Source organism: Chiloscyllium plagiosum, unplaced genomic scaffold (genome assembly GCF_037043375.1).
Source record: "Chiloscyllium plagiosum isolate Xiang-an unplaced genomic scaffold, Cpla_swu_hap1 HiC_scaffold_53X, whole genome shotgun sequence".
Taxonomy (NCBI): Eukaryota; Metazoa; Chordata; class Chondrichthyes; order Orectolobiformes; family Hemiscylliidae; genus Chiloscyllium; species Chiloscyllium plagiosum.
Window position 1 is genome coordinate 14,483,147 of NW_028270191.1, and position 19,453 is coordinate 14,502,599.

The 19,453-nt window shown below is 42.4% G+C and overlaps 1 protein-coding gene across 8 annotated transcripts in view; it reads left to right on the forward strand.

Moving 5' to 3' along the window:
* The first annotated feature begins 1,879 nt into the window (after positions 1-1,879).
* LOC148134647 (uncharacterized) overlaps positions 1,880-19,453 on the forward strand; it is a 67,013-nt gene continuing 49,439 nt past the window's right edge. For 2 of the 8 annotated variants that reach the window (XR_015755692.1, XM_087985449.1), the window contains exons 1-4: positions 1,880-2,055; positions 2,135-2,160; positions 5,861-5,888; positions 8,761-8,829. Coding sequence is in view for 7 of the 8 variants with exons in the window: in XM_087985449.1 (XP_087841575.1) it covers positions 5,867-5,888; positions 8,761-8,829 (91 nt within the window). In the remaining variant the exon portion in view is untranslated. Of the gene's footprint in view, positions 2,161-5,860; positions 5,889-8,740; positions 8,830-19,453 lie in introns of all 8 variants that reach the window. The other 6 variants (XM_087985452.1, XM_087985450.1, XM_087985454.1 and 3 more) reach the window with 6 other exon arrangements.

Here is a 19,453-nt window from a genome sequence, read left to right on the forward strand (position 1 = left end):
AGAGAGGAATATAAACCAGGCAAGGGCAATACGTAGTGGGTCTAAATAAGGACTGGAATCAGCACAGGCTTGGTGAGCCGAGGGGCCAGTTCCTGAGCTGTACTGTATAAGGTTGTACCACTTAAGTCCAGGAGATCAGATCAGGAGAAATATTTCTATGCAGAGTTGTGAACCTTTGGAATTCTCTACCAGAAAGGGCTGTGGAAGCTCAGCCTTTATTTATGGTAGAGGTTAATAGATTTCTGATTACCAGTGATGTACAGATTTATGGGGATAGGGTGGTTAAAAGGCATTGAAGTGTTCAATCAGCCACGATCATATTGAACAGTGGGGAAATGTTGTCATGCTGAATAGCCTACTTCTGTTTCTATGTTCCTATGGATGAAATAATCCCGACACACCGTTCACTTGAGGGTGAAGTTCTGGAGAAATCCGGCACCTGCACCAGGAAAATTAGGTGTTAAGGAAGAAACACTTTGTCCTATCATATTTTTCTTATATACGCCACCAAAAAAAATTGAAAAGAATGTTATTTCACAAACATGCACAGATACATGTGTTATTGGTCCGAATGAAAAACAGAACAATTTATGTTGTTGTTGCTGCCTGCTGGAAAATCATTTCCTGTCACATTCAGTAGAGTGCATTATCTGGAACCTGATTGAGCTTCCTCTTCCCTCAATTCTTTGTGATTACTTTTTTTTATGAACATACAGCAGCAATCCTCAGTTTTGTTACTCGTTGTTGAGTGGGTTTTTTCCTAATCAATCCAGTTGCCATTATGCCGAAGAATCCATCAACAATCCCATCCGTATACAAGTTTCAATAAAGAATCAGGAAGAAATTATGCTCACAAGCTTTCTCTGGTATCCAATGCTTTTTGTTTCCTATCTTCTCCCTCATCTCATCCCACCTCCCCTTAAAGGCTTTTGCTGGTACAATACAGGTCTCTACAAATGCAACTCTCCATCTACAGTAGTAAACTAGCTATTCTTTATATTTCAGATCTAATTTTCCATATTCAATACCTAGGATGTCACTGGTCAAGGATCTAAAATCTTGGGTGCTAATGATCTTCGCCATTCCAGGGCTGTTGGGGTCAATTATAAGCTTTTCACTGCTGCCCCTATTTCAGCTGATGGTTTCTCATCTGTATGACTTAGTACACCACCACACAGGGCACTTGTCCATTAAGCCAATTTATAAATCCCAGTGTATTTGCCAATTTTCAAGTTAAATGGACAAAGTAAATATAAGAAATGTATGAAAAGTGGGCTGATGTAGATTGCTCAGTGGTAAGCACTGCTACCTCACAGCACCAGGGTCCCAGGTTCAATTCCAGCATTTGGTGACTCTGTGTGGAGTTTGCACATTCTCCCTGTGTGTGGGTTTCCTCCAGGTGCTCTGGTTTCCTCCCACAATCCAAAAATGTGCAGGTCAGGTGAATTGGCCATACTAAATTGTCCGTAGTGTTCAGGGATGTGTAGGTTAGGTACATTAGTCATGGGAAATGTAGAGCAGGGGAATGGGTCTCAGTGGGTTAATCTTCGGAGGATCGGTGTGGACTTTTTGGGCCAAATGGCCTGTTTCCACACTGTAGGGATTCTATGAAATGACCTAGTAAATTGTGCCCCACCAACCGGATCTGCAGCCACCCACACGGGAAAGAGCTGCGAGGGCATCGTGAAAACTACCCAGAACCTCATGCATCGATACCACCAAAATGGCTGAAGCTTTTCGCGCTCCTTCACTCCCGCGAGATCGTTCGGCGAAGGCGACACAAAGGCGGGATTGTCCACGTGAGTGAGTGGCCACTTTAAATCCAGCTTCAGTTAGAGCTGTGTGAGTCGGTGTGTGGAGAATTAGGGGTTGGACGTGGGAGAAAACCTGGTGAAATCCTAAATTCTCTATGCAATCGTTCTTTAAAGAAAGAATATTTAAAAACTGATTATTTTTCGATACGTTTTTAAGAATTTTATCTACGAGATCAGTTGACGATTTCAGTCAATATTTTTATTCCTAGAATTCTATTTTATACTTTTTAGTTTCTGAACGGTGAGTTTTTCCTATGTTTTTAAACGTCAAGATTTTCAAATTGCCTTGTATGATGAGCTATTTTGTTATATTTTTGCAGTTGCTGATTTTTTTTTCCTCGAGTTGGTAAGTTCTTTTTTAACCACGTTTTTAAAATTACTTCGTTTGTTGTGGTAGTGACTTTCTTAATAACCGCACACTATATCAAAATTAAAGATACTATAACTGTCATTGTTAAATATGATCTGATGAATGAAACTCTGATACAATTACCAGAAATGTTAGTGTATCCATGTGTTGCTTGGATTCATTATTACGTCACGGTGATGTGAATGACCCAAACAGACCACCAGGCGCTTTATTGACTTATCCAAATATGGGCGTTCAATCTAACGAATTGCAATTGTACTGTTTGGCGCTGATGTCTTTTAAGCACAGTTTCCATTTTCCACTGAAACCGTATGAATTCTGTCTCTCGCCCCAAATTAGTTTTGTTTTTGTCTTGTCAAGATGGGAAGAAATATCTGCAGTGCAAGTTTGTCTGGATAAGGGCAGATAAGTAGACCTACAGTGCCTGATCTAGTCACTCACCAGTTCAACATAGAAGAAACGTTGATGTTATCTGTGGATATGTTTACAAGCTGTACAACGTCTTCACTATTAACATGATGTGAATGACATGTTGAGAGATTTCTCTGCACGTTTACCACACTAGCAAAGAACCTAAACAATAGAAATATGTAAATTCAGCATACTTTGTTCATATTTGAAAAATTCTCTCAAAGGGTAACAGTGTATAAATGTATCTAGTCAAAATTGGACAGAGGAGAGAAGCTGAAATAATTTAAATGATGTTAAGCTTGGGTTTTTAAAAGCCTGAAGATTGTAGTAAGAAGGAAAAAAAACCATAGCAAGTAAGAAGCTCCCTCTTTTTGACTCACAGGAACAAATGAGTTCAATTAGAAAATGGAGTGAGTCACACGAATACTGAGGAGCTATGGGAAGAGTGTACAGAACTGTGCCCCTGAGCTTTCCTATTTTGTTAATAGAATGACCAGAAGTGCATAAATATTCATAAGTGATATGTATCCAAGAGAGTGAGAGCAGATGACACCAAAATTGGAGGTGTAGTGGACAGCGAAGAAGATTCCCTCTGTGTGCAATGGGACTTTGATCAGATGAGCCAAGGGGCTGATGAGTGGCAGATGGAGTTGAATTTAGATAAATATGAGGTGCTGCATTTTGGAAAGGCAAATTAGGGCAGGACTTTACACTGGTCAGACCCTGAGGAGTGTTGCTGAACCAAGCGATCTTGGAGTGCAAGTTCATAGTTCCGTGAAAGTGGAGTAACCAGGTAGACAGGATGGTGAAGGTGTTTGGTATGCTTCCTTTATTGGTCAGAGCATTGAGTACAAGAGTTGGGAGGTCATGTTGCGGCTGGCCAGGACATTGGTTGGACTACTTTTGGAATATTGCATGCAATTCTGCTCTCCCTGTTATGGGAAGGGTGTTGTGAAACTTGTAGGGTTCAGAAAAGATTTACAACGATGTTGTCAGGGTTGGAGGATTTGAGCTATAGGGAAAGGTTGAATAGGCTGGGGCTGTTTTCCCTGGAGTGTCAGAAGCTGAGGGGTGACCTCCATAGAGGTTTATAAAATCATAACTGGCATGGATAGGGTAAATAGAGGTCTTCTCCCCAGTATAGGGGAGTCCAGAACTAGAGGGGTTTAGGGTGAGAGGGGAAGGATATAAAAGAGACCTATGGGGCAATTTTTTCATGCTGCGGGTGGTATGTGTATAGAATGAACTGCCAGAGGAAGTGATGGAGGCTGGTACAATTACAGCATTTAAAAGGCATCTGGATGGGTATATGAATAGGGAGGGATTAGAGGGATATGGGCCAAATGCTGGCCAATAGGACTAAATTAGGCTGGGATATTTGGTTGGCATGGACGAGTTGGACCGAAGGGTCTGTCTCCATGCTGTGCATCTCTATGATTCTATAAACATTGAGAACAGTCATGTCTCTGACCATTCCAAATTCAGAACCATATCAAATGGAGCAATGGAAGAATACAAAGATTTCCCACCATCTTCAGACTTCCTAGTCGTGGTGCTGATTCACAAACTCATGGGATTTGAAGAGGCTTTGTTTTTATTTTTACCCTGAGACATGGAATCTTTAGACAAATAATTGCCCCAGATTGAATTCCTGTCGTAATAGACCTGGTACCTCTTGCGCAGACCCACAAAAGTCTGTGCCCTCTTAGTTTTGTTTTATTCGTCACTACTGAAGGTCAATGCATGTTGTGGTGTAAAACTATGTTAAAGGCTGCATGTTTTCATTGTGAAGCTGGTAAATTAAAATTGAATAGGTTTGCATTTTCATATTTATTTCTAACTGTTATCTGAACTTTTTGTGGGATTGCTTGGGGTTGTCGCATGTTAATGATTAACTGCTCATGAAATTGTGTTTTAAAGTCACCAATTTTTTTGTTTGAAATTTAATTTTTCAACAAGTGTTTGAAAATAGGTAGGTGGAAGTGGGTACTGCAGATGCTGGAGATTAGAGTGGTGCTGGAAAAGCACAGCAGATCAGGCAGCATCCGAGGACCAGGAAAATCGACGTTTCTGGCAAAAGCCCTTCATCGGGAATTATTCTCCACAACCACCTGATGAAGAATCAGTGTTCCGAAAGCTCGTGCTTCCAAATAAACCTGTTGGCCCACAACCTGGCGTTGTGATTTTTAACTATATACACCCTAGTCCAATACCAATGTCTCCAAATCATGACTAGATATGGTTTGGAGTATGAATTTATTCCAGCGTACAAGCAAAGTCATAGTCACAGTGTCATACAGCATGGAAACAGACCTTTGGCCCAACCAGTCCATGCTGACCATGTTCCCAAACTAAATCAGTCCCACCTGCTTTCTCCTGTACCATGTCCCTCCAAATCTTTCATTTGCGTACTTTTCCAAATATCCTTTGAACATTGTAATTGTATCCACATCCACGAGTCCCTCAGGAAGTTCATTCCACATGCGAGCCACCCTCTGTGCACCAAAAAAAAGGTTCCCCATGCTCCTCTCTCCTTAATATGCCCTGTGGTCTTGAAATCCCCCATTCTAGGGAAAAGACACTATCTGAACTCTTCTTATACCCCTCATGATCTTATTAACTTGTATCAGGTCATCTCTCAAACTCCTATGGTCCAGTGGAGAAAAAGTCCCAGCCTGTCCAACATTTCTTTATAACCCAAACTATCCATACCTGGCAATATTCTGGTAAACCTCTTCTGAACCCTATCCAGCTTAATAACATATTTCCTGTATCTGGGTGACTAGAACTGGACACAGTGTTCTAGAAAAGATCTCATCAATGTCCTGTACAACCTCAACATGACTTCCCAACAACTATACCCAAAGTGAATTAATATCATTAGTGCAAGTGATTTGCTGCCCAGTTTTCTCTCATTTGCATTACTTTTAGAATCACCAAAGCTGCCCAAGTACATGTTTGTTTCATTTTGAGAGAATAAGTAAGGAAAAAAAACACTTTTTTTTTAACCTCATTGTTACTTGCTCAAGATTCCTTGTCTTCAGCTGTATCTGTACAATATTACTTCAGTTCCTTCATACTATTGTGTTCCTTGGACATGTCATTTGATTCCTCCTCTATAATATAATAAAGTAAATATCATAGTCAAGTGTTAGTGATTGTTATTTTGTTGAAACGTTGAAAAAATTGGGCAACAGTGAAGTTACTCTGCCCTTTTGTTTTTCTCCCAGCGCAATGAAGTAACACTACCTTTTTTGTTTTACAGATTATCATGGAACAGCCTGCAGTGCAAGGTGGGTGCTGAAGTTGGATTACTTGCAGTGTTTCAGAAATCTGTCTTTATATGTATCTTTTTTTCCCTTTTTGTTTTTAGAAACATAACAGTCACTTTCTGTTGGTTTTCCTGTCCTTCACATCCAACTAACTTGTCCTAAAGAGCAATACGTAACTATTTTGAGGTAGCTCTCAACATAACAAACTTCCCTCTGTAGTTATGCATGCATCTGTTTTGACCAGTTCCTTACAGTGAGTACCTGAGCAACAGCTTGAAGGAATAAGCCCTGTTTGAACACCACTCCAACCAAGCTCCTAACCATCACAACTACACTCCACACCCTTACCTACTTGAGTAATGCCATGGAAGATTTCATGTGTAATATTAAAAACTGAATCTTACAAGTAGTCTCTGATATAGATGTGGTAGAAAGTTGATGAGTAGTAGCCATTAAATAGGTGCAAGGAAGCAACTGTTTGCCTTCTGTAGACTGTCCATATGTTTTTAGCTGATCCATTGAGTAGTTGTTTTTTCCTGAGATATTTGTATCATTGATGGTCATGGGTGAGGTGCTGGAAGACTGTAGGTTGGCTAACGTGTTGCCACGGTTTCAGAAGGGTGGTAAGGATAAGCCAGGGAACTATAGACCAGTGAGCCTGATGTCGTTGGTGGGTAAGTTGTTGGGAATCCTGATGGAAAGGATGTACATGTATTTGAAAAGGCAAGGACTGATCAGGGATATCAACATGGCTTTGTGCATGGGAAATCATGTCTCACAAACTTGACAGTTTCTTTTTTTGAAGAAGTAACAAAGAGGATTGATGAGGGCAGAGCAGTAGATGTGATCTATCGAAAAGATGTTGTGAAACTTGAAAGGGTTCAGAAAAGACTTACAAGGATGTTGCCAGGGTTGGAGGATTGGACCTATAAGGAGAGGCTGAACAAGCTGGGGCTGTTTTCCCTGGAGCATCGGAGGCTGAGGGGTGACGTTTATAGAGGTTTACAAAATGATGAGGGGCATGGATAGGGTAAATAGGCAAAGTCTTTTCCCTGGTGTGGGGGAGTTCAGAACTATAGGGCATAGGTTTAGGGTGAGAGGGGAAAGCTATAAAAGAGACCTAAGGGGCAACATTTTCACGCAGGGGGTGGTACGTATATGGAATGAGCTGCCAGAGGAAGTGGTGGAGGCTGGTATAATTGCAACATTTAAAAGGCATTTGGATGGGTATATGAATAGGAAGGGTTTGGAGGGATATAGGCCGGGTACTGGCAGGTGGGACTAGATTGGGTTGGGATATCTGGTCGGCATGGACGGGTTGGACCGAAGGGTCTGTTTCCATGCTGTACATCTGACTCTTCCTTCCTGAATCTCTCTTTTGAATTTTTAAAACAAAAAGTTAAAGGTGGGGGAAGTGAAAGGTGGAAATTGACGCCCTTAATTTCATGTGGGGTGGGAAATTCACCACTGGAGGCTACCCATGAAAAGTCAGCAGCTTTCCTGTGGGCTCTGGAAGGGGTCTCCTGTTCAGGCACACTGGTTGCAGACAACCAGGGCAGCCCCTGTTGCTGAGGCCTGCCTGATTTTTAATCTGTGGGATTGCCCCCCTCCTCGTGCCCACTGAAGGTTACCTGCAGTCCGGAACCTCCTGCGTGCTGGCTAGTCTGCAGTCTGTTGTAGTACCAGCAGTGACCACTTCTCACTGACGTGCTGCTGGGACTGAAGCTTTGCCTACTCTTCTGATTAGTCAGCAGCTCTTGAGACGGTCCTTTGTACCTTGAAGTGTAGAACCCCCGACAAAACCAGTGACTTGTCTTGTATACTCTTCAAAATAGAAGCACGATATATTCATTTTTCCTGGGTTGTTTGGCATTTAATCCAAATTTGATACTTGTGAAAGTGGCGAGTAGTTCCTCGTCTTTTTTTTTCTCTTTCCTCTTTCTTTTCTTCTCTTCCCAAATGTACCAACCAGCGCTCAAGGCAACCACAATTCAGCCCAGGCTGTCATTTCACATGCTTCACATTTAAGCAATTTATTGCTGAAATATAATGTAGTTTGTGTTGTCATATTCATCTCCTGTATGAATAAACAACCACAAGAGAATTTTTAAAGAAAATATAAATATCTTACCAATTCCTCCACTTATTATTACTTATGCTTTTTGATATGATGTAAAGAACAATCTTTTCTAGCTTTATCATATTTCTGGCTTTCATCTTCACATTGGAAGTATACACTGTTTTCAACAAAGTAGTTCTGATTGGTTTGTTTGGTGGGGGGGGAGGGGCAGGCATCCAGTATTAGATCATTCATTTCCACCTTGCATGCTGGAGGTAAACCGAATTACAGGTTACATGAAACAAGTTCTGGAAACTGTGAAATTCTTAATTGCTGGGACTGTCCTTTACTCAGATTTTAGCCTATTCTATTCCTTATTACTACACTTGTAGTTTTTATTCTCTGAGCTGGGATGAAGCCAAGATAATCTTGACTGTGTCCTTCTTGTGTAGACCTTTTGTTGTCAACACTATTCTCTCACAACAAATGCATTTGGGAAAGTGTTTGGTTTTTAAATTTGTTTCTATTTAGTGGTTGAGTGCTTCATCCAGTAACTTGGCTGAGAACCAGCAAATGTTGTGAAAAAAAATTGAATTGCCACCAAGGATGGCATTTGATCTTGTGCTGTTAAAATGGCAATCCAGCACTCTTTCCACCCCCCCCTCCAAAACCACTTAAACTCTTACTATTATGTGTATGTTGTCCAGTACATTCTGACACTCTTGGTGAAGTGCTTTCAGAAAGAAAACTCCCAAGCAAAATACTGTATCTTGAAAGGTTTGAGTTTCTGATTGCTTTACTGTTTCATTTCCAGGCGTCTTTTCTTTCTTATAGACTGTATTCCAAAGAAGACCTGGGGTGAGATTATGGATGAATTGGATGAATTGGGTGAACTAGATTGTGGTGAGTGATGGGGAGAATGGATTGTTTCCATTTTCAGTGGGTAGGGATTTACATGCCTGTGCTTCAAGAGGATGCATGAAGTGTGTCATGGTGTGTGCCCACGTAAAGCGAGTTAATCCTGCAGAAAGCTTTTTCCCATTTCTTCAGTCCCTCAGTGTTTCACCTGATATACATTGTTTTAAATTATTGGCTTTCAAAGTCTAAATTTTTCTCCATGGAGCAGTCAGAAAACCATTGATAATCCATCTGGAGTCAATGATCTAGGCACTTCCCAGAACATTGCAACAAGCATTCCACCTACCCCTTAACACCCAAGTCTAATGCTAGCCAGCATGAGCACAATGGATTCAAAGGTTTCTTCTGTGATGCAATAATTCTGTGATCTCGCACTGTGGAGAGGCCATCCATCTGTAGTTAGCCATCCTCCCTGAAGGATCCTGAACAAGAAGTGGTTATGGCTTGAGGGGCACCAGTCCATATCCAGTGTAGCTGATCAGGAATCTTTTCCACTCATACTACCTGCCCACGGACATGTTGGAAAGATTTTGCAGAACTATCTGTCGGGCATGTTGCTTCCCTAATTCCTGAAGTAGGACTTGAAACTGGAGCTCTGGCTCATAGGCAGGGGCTACCTACAGAGCTAGATACCCCCCTCCATAGAGAGTATAGTTAACGAAATAGACAAGGGACACTTGGGTGGTGCATTGGATACAAGGGAGGAAATAAAAACGAGGTGATGACTAGTTGGTTCAGTTCGCTACTGAGGCTGAGCTCACTACTTCTGCCAACATAACAGTCATTATTTAGTTTACTCCTCACCTTGTCTTTTGGACAGGAATTTAGACCTGAAACATCTCTTGTCATGCTGCTAAACTGTGGAACAGAGCATGTCTGTTCCCTGTAAGAAGCATTTTGTACAAAATGCCATGGAGTGAGTCAATGTGAGCTACAAACCGCTGCACGGTTCCTTGCTACTGAGACCTTTGGACATAATGTTTCAGAAATCTTGCTGCATTCAATGGACAGAGGGATTATTTTTAATGAACAGCAGCTTCCTGCTTGTTTTGTTGGAAGGGTCATTCTTTCAGTCGGTTCTATCTGAGAAAGGAAATATGTCATCATAGTGTATTCTGGTCAAGGTTTTTTAGTGACTACCAGGGCCAATAGTACTTGGGGAAGATGTCACTGACAATCTGGAGGGCTGTCAAGGACAAGTGGAAGAGACAACCTAACTTGTTGGGTCTTACAAAACCAGCCAGCAAGCTTAGCTTTTGCCCTTTGCTATGAATGTCCCTGTGCGGGATTTTCTGATTTAAGGTTCTGGACAAGATACCTTTTGAATTGTTGAGCTCACTGGCAAGGAGAGAAACTGGCTTCCCCCACCTTTTTTTATAACATTGCTATCAGTACCATCCAATGTAAAGTATTGATGTTAGTAATCAAGCAATCAGTTTCAAGATCCTTGGTTTGCTTTTCAGGCTGACTGAAATTCCTTTTGTCCTGCTCCCTTTTTGGGTACTCACTAGTAGCGTTAATTGTGAAACAGTTTTCCTTTTTTTTTAACCTGCAGTACTTGAGTGCTTAATGGCCATCCAGCTGTGACCTTCACTGCACACTCGTCCACACCCCAGCACATCAGGCTATTAACATAGAAAAGTACAGCACAGAACAGGCCCTTTGGCCCACTATGTTGTGCCAAGGATTATTCCTAATCTAAAATAAAACAACGTACGCACCCCTCAATTTACTGCTGTGCATGTCCAGCAGTTGCTTAAATGTCTCTAATGATTCTGCTTCCACCACCACCGCTGGCAACGCATTCCATGCATTCACAACTCTCTGCGTAGAGAACCTACCTCTGACGTCCCCTCTACACCTTCCTTCTAATATCTTTAAAACTATGACCCCTCGTGCCAGTCAATTTTTTCCTGGGGAAAAGTCTCTGGCTATTGACTCTATCCATGCCCCTCAATATCATGTATACCTCGATCAGGTCACCTCTCTTCCTCCTTCTCTCCAGAGAGAAAAGTCCAAGCTTAGTCAATCTATCTTCGTAAGACAAGCCCTCCAGTCCAGGCAGTATCCTGATAAACCTTCTTCCTTGCACCCTCTCCAAAGCCCCCGTATCTTTCCTATAATAGGGCGACCAGAACTGGACACCATGTTCCAAGTGTGGTCTCACCAGGGTCTTGTAGAGCTGCAGCAAAACCTCCTGGCTCTTAAACTCGATCCCCCTGTTAATGAAAGCCAAAACACCATATGCTTTCTTAACAACCCTATCCACTTGGGTGGCAACTTTGAGGGATCTATGTACTTGAACACCAAGATCCCTCTGTTCCTCCACACTGCCAAGAATCCTGTCTTTAATCCTATATTCAGCATTCAAATTTGACCTTCCAAAATGCATCGCTTAGCATTTATCCAGGTTGAACTCCATTTGCCATTTTTCAGCCCAACTCTGCATCCTGGCTATGTCTCACTGCAGCCTGCAATAGCCCTCGATACTATCAACGGCACCTCCAACCTTTTGTGTCATCTGCAAATTTACTAACCCACCCCTCAACCTCCTCATCCAAGTCACTTATTAAAACGATAAAGAGCAGAGGCCCAAGAACCGAGCCCTGCAGGACACCACTCACCACTGACCTCCAGGCAGAATACTTTCCATCTACAACCACTCTCTGCTTTCTGTCAGCCAACCAATTCTGAATCCAGACAGTTAAATCTCCCTGTATCCCATACTTCCTGACTTTCTGAATGAGCCTACCATGAGGAACCCTATCAAATGCCTTGCTGATGTCCATATACACCACATCCACTGCTCGACCTTCGTCGACATGTCTCGTCACCTCCTCAAAGAGCTCAGTAAGATTTGTGAGGCATGACCTGCCCCTCACAAAGCCACACTGACTGCCTTTAATCATGCTGTGCTTTTCCAAATACTATCCCTCTGAATTCTTTCCAGAATCTTGCTGATCAGAGACTTAAGACTGACTGGTCTGTAATTGCCAGGGATTTCTTTATTCCCCTTCTTGAAAAGAGGAACAACATTCGCTTCCCTCCAATGCTCCGGTACGACTCCCATAGAGAGTGAGGAAGTAAAGATCTTTGCCAGCGGCTCAGCCACCTCCTTTCTCGCTTCCTGGAGCAGCCTGGGATAAGTCAAGTCTGGCCCTGGGGACTTATCGATTTTAATGTTTGCCAAAATTTCCAGCACATCAGCTTCATCAATCTTGATCTGTTCAAGTCTGTTTCCCAGCTCCTCAAAGTTCTCATTCACAACAAGGTCCCTTTCCTGAGTGAAAGCCCAAGCAAAAACTCATTTAAGGGCTTCCCCTATCTGCTCAGACTCCACGCACAAGTTCCCTCCGCTATCCCTGATCGGCCCTACCTTCTCCCTGATCATTCTCTTATTCCTCACGTATGAGTAAAATGCCTTTGGATTCTCCCTAATCCTTCCTGCCAAGCCTTTTTCGTGTCCCCTCCTGGCTCTCCTCAGTCCATTTCTGAGGTCCTTTCTAGAAAGCCTGTAATCCTCTAAAGCTGTGCTAGATCCTTGTTTCCTCCACCTTACATAAGCTGCCTCCTTCCTTTTGACGAGAAGCTCCTCTGTTCTCGTCATCCAAGGCTCCTTAATCTTACCCCTTCCTGCCTGTCTCAGAGGGACATAGGTGCAGTCGGGTTTTTAAACCCTTTTTTAAAAATTCTTGGAATGGTTAAAACCTAGATATTTCTGCAGGAGCTGGTTTCTTGCTGAGATAGGCTGGGTATTGTTTTTGAACGTTTCCCTGAGCCTGTACAGGTGTGACATTCCATGGGTCTACACAGGACTCTGCCAGACAGTCACTGAATTTGCATCTGCAGGTATGTTTTTTATTTAAAACGTTGGAATTAAAATTTGATACGCCCATGAGAACTTAAAGGTCTGATCTGTTGTCATTATACCCGATTATCTCAACTCTGTTTTTGATGACTTGATAGATATGGGAAAGGGGTATAGGTTAGCAGTGCGAGTCATTAATGTGAGCCCTCTTCATGATTGTGAATGGTATTTTCCTTTTTAACAGCAAACTGATAACACTTCTGACTGGGTTCTGGGTAATCCAAGATGGAGGACTGGAAACATTTCTGGCTGTATTGGCTGCCTTTTTATTTTATTTTTGAGGTATATTCGTTGCTGGAGGTGATTTCCCTCGAATTCCAGGAGCAGCAATTACTGTTTTATATGCTGTTGCATTGTTTTGGAACTTTGGAGGGGAAAATAAAGGTCAAAACAACAGCAGTTTTAAAAGGGAGACGAACGGACAATAGGCTGCACATGGTGAGGTCAGTGCAGGAGTTGGATAGAGAGAGAGAAATAAACTGACCAGAGTGGACCTGCACAGGACTGCCTTTGCTGTTTGAATTCATGTATCGCTTGACATCTGAGTGGGTCTGGGAAAATTAACAAACAGTGAAATTCACAACTGATCTTGGCGGAAATGTTTGGGCAAGGTTCACAGCACAGATTTAGATAAGTTAATTGTTTTGTGGCCAACAGAAAGTCTGCAGTAGTGAGTAGAGTGGGTTCTTTCTTGATTGTTTCTTGAGATATGTCCCTTGATTAAACGTAAAATATAAGCCGTAACTATTAATCTAACTTGGGGCAGTGTTTTGTCGAGGAATAAGAAAGTGTTATTTTCTGGGTCTGTAAATTGTGAAGGAGCAAAAATGGCCTTTAGTACAGTGATATGTGCTTCTTGTGAGATGTGGGAGTTTAAAGAGAGTTTAAGGGTTACTGCGGATTATATCTGCAATAAATGCTGTTGGTTGCGAATCTTATCAGATGGAATGGATCGGTTGGAGAGACCGTTACAAGCAATGAGGAATTTGCAACAGTATGTGATGGATGGCAGTTATGGGAAGGGGGAAATTCTCGGATACAGTCACATAGATGGGTTAACTCCAGGAAAGGTAAGAGAGGTAAGCACCTAGTGCAGGTGTGTTCTGTGGCTATACCCATTTTAAACACGTATGCTGTTTTGGAAAATGTAGGTGGGGGATGGATTCTCAGGGGAACGTAGCACGAACAGCCAAGTTTCTGGTATTGAGACTGGCTCTAATGCAACGCGGGGTACGTCGGCTTCCAAGGGATTAATTGTGTTAGGGGACTCTCTAGTCCAAGGTACAGACAGACGTTTCTGTGGCCAGCAGCGAAAAATCAGAATGGTGTGTTACTTCCCTGGTGCCAAGATCAAGGATGTTTCAGAGAGGATGCAGAATGTTCTCATGGGGGAGAGGGGCCAGCAGGAGGTCATTGTCCACATTGGAACCAACGACATAGGAAGGAAAAAGTTGAGATTCTGAAGGGAGGTTACAGAGTTAGGCAGGAATTTAAGAAGGAGGTCCTTGAGAGTAGTAATATCTGGATTACTCCTGGTGCTACAAGCTAGTGAGGCAGGAATAGGAGGACCGAGCAGATGAATGCATGGCTGAGGAGCTGGTATATGGGAGAAGGATTCACATTTTTGGATCATTGGAGTCTCTTTTGGGGTAGCAGTGATCTGTACACGAAGGATGGTTTGCAACTAAATTGGAAGGAGACTAATATACTAGTAGGGAGATTTGTTAGAGCTGCTTGGGAGGATTTAAACTAGTAAGGTGGGGGTGGGGGGGGATCCCAGGGAGATAGTGAGGAAAGAGATCAATCTGAGACTGGTACAGTTGAGAACAGAAGTGAATCAGTCAGGGCAGGCAGGGACAAGGTAGGACTAATAAATTAAACTGCATTTATTTCAATGCAAGGGGCCTAACAGGGAAGGCAGATGAACACAGGGCATGGTTAGCAACATGGGACTGGGATATCATAACAATTACAGAAACATGGCTCAGGGATGGGCAGGACTGGCAGCTTAATTTTCCAGGATACAAATGCTACAGGAAGGATAGAAAGGGAGGCAAGAGAGGAGGGGGAGTGGCATTTTTGATAAGGGATAGCATTACAGCTGTGCTGAGGAAGGATATTCCCGGAAATACATCCAGGGAAGTTATTTGGGTGGAACTGAGAAATAAGAAAGGGATGATCATGTTATTGGGATTGTATTATAGACCCCCCACCCCCCCCAATAGTCAGAGGGAAATTGAGAAACAAACTTGTAAGGAGATCTCGGCTATCTGTAAGAATAATAGGGTGGTTATGGTAGGGGATTTTAACTTTCCAAATATCGACTGGGACTGCCATAGTGTTAAAGGTTTAGATGGAGAGGAATTTGTTAAGTGTGTACAAGACAATTTTCTGATTCAGTATGTGGATGTATCTACTAGAGAAGGTGCAAAACTTGACCTACCCTTGGGAAATAAGGCAGGGCAGGTGACTGAGGTGTCAGTGGGGGAGCACTTTGGGGCCAGCGACCATAATTCTATTCGTTTTAAAATAGTGATGGAAAAGGATAGACCAGATCTAAAAGTTGAAGTTCTAAATTGGAGAAAGGCCAATTTTGATGGTATTAGGCCAGAACTTTCAAAAGCTGTTTGGGGGCAGATGTTCGCAGGTAAAGGGACAGCTGGAAAATGGGAAGCCTTCAGAAATGAGATAACGAGAATCCAGAGAAAGTATATTCCTGTCAGGGTGAAAGGAAAGGCTGGTAGGTATAGGGAATGCTGGATGACTAAAGAAATTGAGGGTTTGGTTTAGAAAAAGAAGGAAGCATATGTCAGGTAGAGACAGGATAGATCGAGTGAATCCGAAGAGTATAAAGGCAGTAGGAGTATACTTAAGAGGGAAATCAGGAGGGCAAAAAGGGTAAATGAGGTAGCTTTGGCAAATTAGTGTAAAGGAGAATCCAGAGTTTTTACAAATACATTAACATCAAAAGGGTAATTAGGGAGATAATAGGGCCCCTCAAAGATCAGCAAGGCGGCCTTTGTGTGGAGCCGCACAAAATGGGAGAGATCCTAAACGAGTATTTTCCATCAGTATTTACTGTGGAAAAGGATATGGAAGATATAGAATGTAGGGAAATAGATGATGACATCTTGCAAAATGTCTATATTACAGAGGAGGAAGTGCTGGATGTCTTGAAACGCATAAAGGTGGAAAAATCCCCAGGTCCTGATCAGGTGTACCCTCAAACTCTGTGGGAAGCCAGGGAAGTGATTGCTGGGCCTCTTGCTGAGATATTTGTATCATTGATGGTCACAGGTGAGGTGCCAGAAGACTGGAGGTTGGCAAACATGGTGCCACTGTTTAAGAAATGTCATGAGGACACTCCAGGGAACTATAGACCGGTGAGCCTGACCTTGGTGGTGGGCATGTTGGAGGGAATCCAGGGGGACAGGATGTACATGTATTTGGAAAAGCAAGGACTGACTAGGGATAGTCAGTATGGCTTTGTGCATGGGAAATCATGCCTCACAAACTTGATTGAGTTTTTTGAAGAAGTAACAAAGAGGACTGATGACGACAGAGTGGTAGATGTGATCTATATGGACTTCAGTAAGGCGTTCAACAAGGTTCCCCATGGGAGACTGGTTAGCAAGGTTAGATCTCATGGAATACAGGGAGAACTAGCCATTTGGATACAGAACTGGCTCAAAGGTAAAAGACAGAGGGCGGTGGTGGAGGGTTGTTTTTCAGACTGGAGGACTGTGACTCGTGGAGTGGCACAAGGATCAGTGCTGGGTCCACTATTTTATTTTTGTCATTTATATAAATGATTTGGATGTGAGCATAAGAGGTACAGTTAATAAGTTTGCAGATGACACCAAAATTGGAGGTGTAGTGGACAGCGAAGAGGGTTACCTCTGATCACAAAAGGATCTTGACCAGATGGGCCAATGGGTTGAGAAGTGGCAGATGGAGTTTAATTCAGATAAATGCGAGGTGCTGCATTTTGGGAAAGCAAATCTTAGCAGGACTTATACACTTAATGGTAAGGTCCTAGGGAGTGTTGCTGAACAAAGAGACCTTGGAGTGCAGGTTCATAGCTCCTTGAAAGTGGAGTCGCAGGTAGATAGGATAGTGAAGAAGGCGTTTGGTATGCTTTCCTTTATTGGTCAGAGTACTGAGTACAGGAGTTGGGAAGTCATGCTGCGGCTGTACAGGACATTGGTTAGGCCACTGTTGGAATATCGCATGCAATTCTGGTCTCCTTCCTATCGGAAAGATGTTGTGAAACACGAAAGGGTTCAGAAAAGATTTACAAGGATGTTGCCAGGGTTGGAGGCTTTGAGCTATAGGGAGAGGCTGAACAGGCTGGGGCTGTTTTCCCTGAAGCGTCTGAGGTTGAGGAGTTACCTTGACAGAGGTTTACAAAATCATGAGGGACCTGGTAGGATAAATAGGCAAAATCTTTTCTCTGGGGCCGAGGAGTCCAGAACTAGAGGGCATAGGTTTAGGGTGAGAGGGGAAAGATATAAAAGAGACTTCAGGGGCAACGTTTTCACAGGGTGGTGCGTGTATGGAATGAGCTGCCAGAGGAAGTGGTGGAGGCTGGTACAATTGCAACATTTAAAAGGCATTTGGATGGCTATATGAATAGGAAGGTTTTGGAGGGATATGGGCCAGGTGCTGGCAGGTGGGACCAGATTGGGTTGGGATATCTGGTCAGCATGAACGGGTTGGACCGAAGGGTCTGTTTCCATGCTGTACATCTCTATGACTCTATGGTGAAAATGAGCTACACTGCATTCCGTGCAATGCCCAGCTTGCATTTATTCAGAAACTTTCGGAAGGAAAAACTTCAAGACACATAATCAAAAGAATGAACACTGTCAAATATATTAGATGGGGAAACTAAAAGCTTAGCCATATGGATGGATTTTAAGGAAGGACTAAAAAGAATGAAAGGAAGGTGGAGATATTAATGGTGACTTGTCAGAGTATCAGATCTCCATTAATCAAATCATATGAAATGGCCATTATCACATCACTGTGTTTGAGTTTTCTTTGTGTATATTGTTGTGATAAGAAATACATCAACTAATGAATCCACCTCAAAGTACTTTATTCGCTATAAAGTGCTTTGATATCTGGTTATCACAAAGTGCTAAATTGGAAGTTTGTTTGTGTGTGGGGCCTGGTTGGCTGAAGGGAAGTGGATGAATGAAGATCAGATGATACTAGGGCTGAAAAGACAGGAAAACTTGAAGCTTTTAAGTGATCTTGGTGACTTTTTTTAAACCTGGTACTTTGGGAGATTTAGGATCTGGTGAGGAGTGTGAACAGCACTGAATGTAAGACCTATATGAGACATGAACTGAAGTTCAGAGGATGGGAGACATACTTCCTTTTTATGAAAGGATGGCTACTTTCTCTGGCAATAGTTCAAGACTGCAGCTGTTTGAATTGCTAGCTATTTTGCAGTTCCTTTTGTGCCAACATTAATGACTCTCATTCTGTGTAATTTTAAAATGTTGAAAAAACTGTCTAATGAATTGAAGCACAGATGCTATTCATTAAAAGCTTAGATGCACACTTTCTTTTAAAACTGTGTCAGACCACAGTAAGAAGCAGTGGAAGAGCATATGTTGCAAAGTCCAAGTTGGATTGCAACAAGGATTAGCATTGAGCCTCTTATTTCAGATTCATGCTGGGTATTCCAAGTGAGACAGGAAATGTTATGGTCAATGACATTTGCAGATGGCGTTCGAGCTATGTTGGACGACCAGTATGACTAGCTGGAAAGCAGTACTGGCAGACTGGTATGAAGATCAGACCATAAACCCAACGTACGGACTGTCTGGTTGAGCTTACAAAGATCTGAGGTGAGGATTATGGGAAAGACTTGAAGAAAGTGAGTAGTTTGAATTACTCGGGCTCATTGGCAAATGATGGAAATTATGGAATGGCTCGAGTTTGGAGTGATTGGAAAAAGTGCATTGTGGTGGTGTGTGATGGCGATAGAAAAGTGTGCTGAAACTGAAAGGAAGGACCTACGAGACTGTTAAGACTGGCCTCATTAAAATCCTGCAGAAACCTGGGCAATATCAAGACTGGATTCCAGTGCGATGTGGAGTGACAAGATCAGGGCCCAGTAAATTTTGAAGTTGGTTCTTTTATTTTTTTTCTAACTAAAAAGACCATTTGTGGGAGCATTAAAAAAAAAAGCTGAAATTTTAAATGGTATGGTCATCTGTTGCAGAGAAAGGAAATGTAGTGAGCAAATGATGGGAGTGCTAGAAAAGTTGGATGAATGATATTATTGTGAAAGCCTTTATGGAGGAAATGGACAAGTGTGACCAGCAAGCATTTTGGTAAAATGCATAGTGGAAAAAGCTGAAAGACGATTTGAATAATTTTAAACTTCATCTGCAACCAAAGCATTAAATTCTCTTGTCATGTGCTGAAAGTTCAGTTTCTTTGACATGTGTTTTACTGACATTCATGGACTGAGCTATTCATTAGCATTGTCACAATGCCGCCTTTGTACTGTCTCCAAAACATAAAGACAACATGGGGCCGTTGGCTATGAATGTTTGCTTTCAACTAACTGTAATTGTGCATATTCTTCCCAGGCATTGGACAACATTTGGCATTTCGAAGCTCACAGGGAGGTGGGCCGTGGGGAACCTCAATATCAAGGGGAGAGTCTTATTTTCTAACCAAGTGTTGAAGGCAGAGATGCGATTCTACAAGTTAATTGAC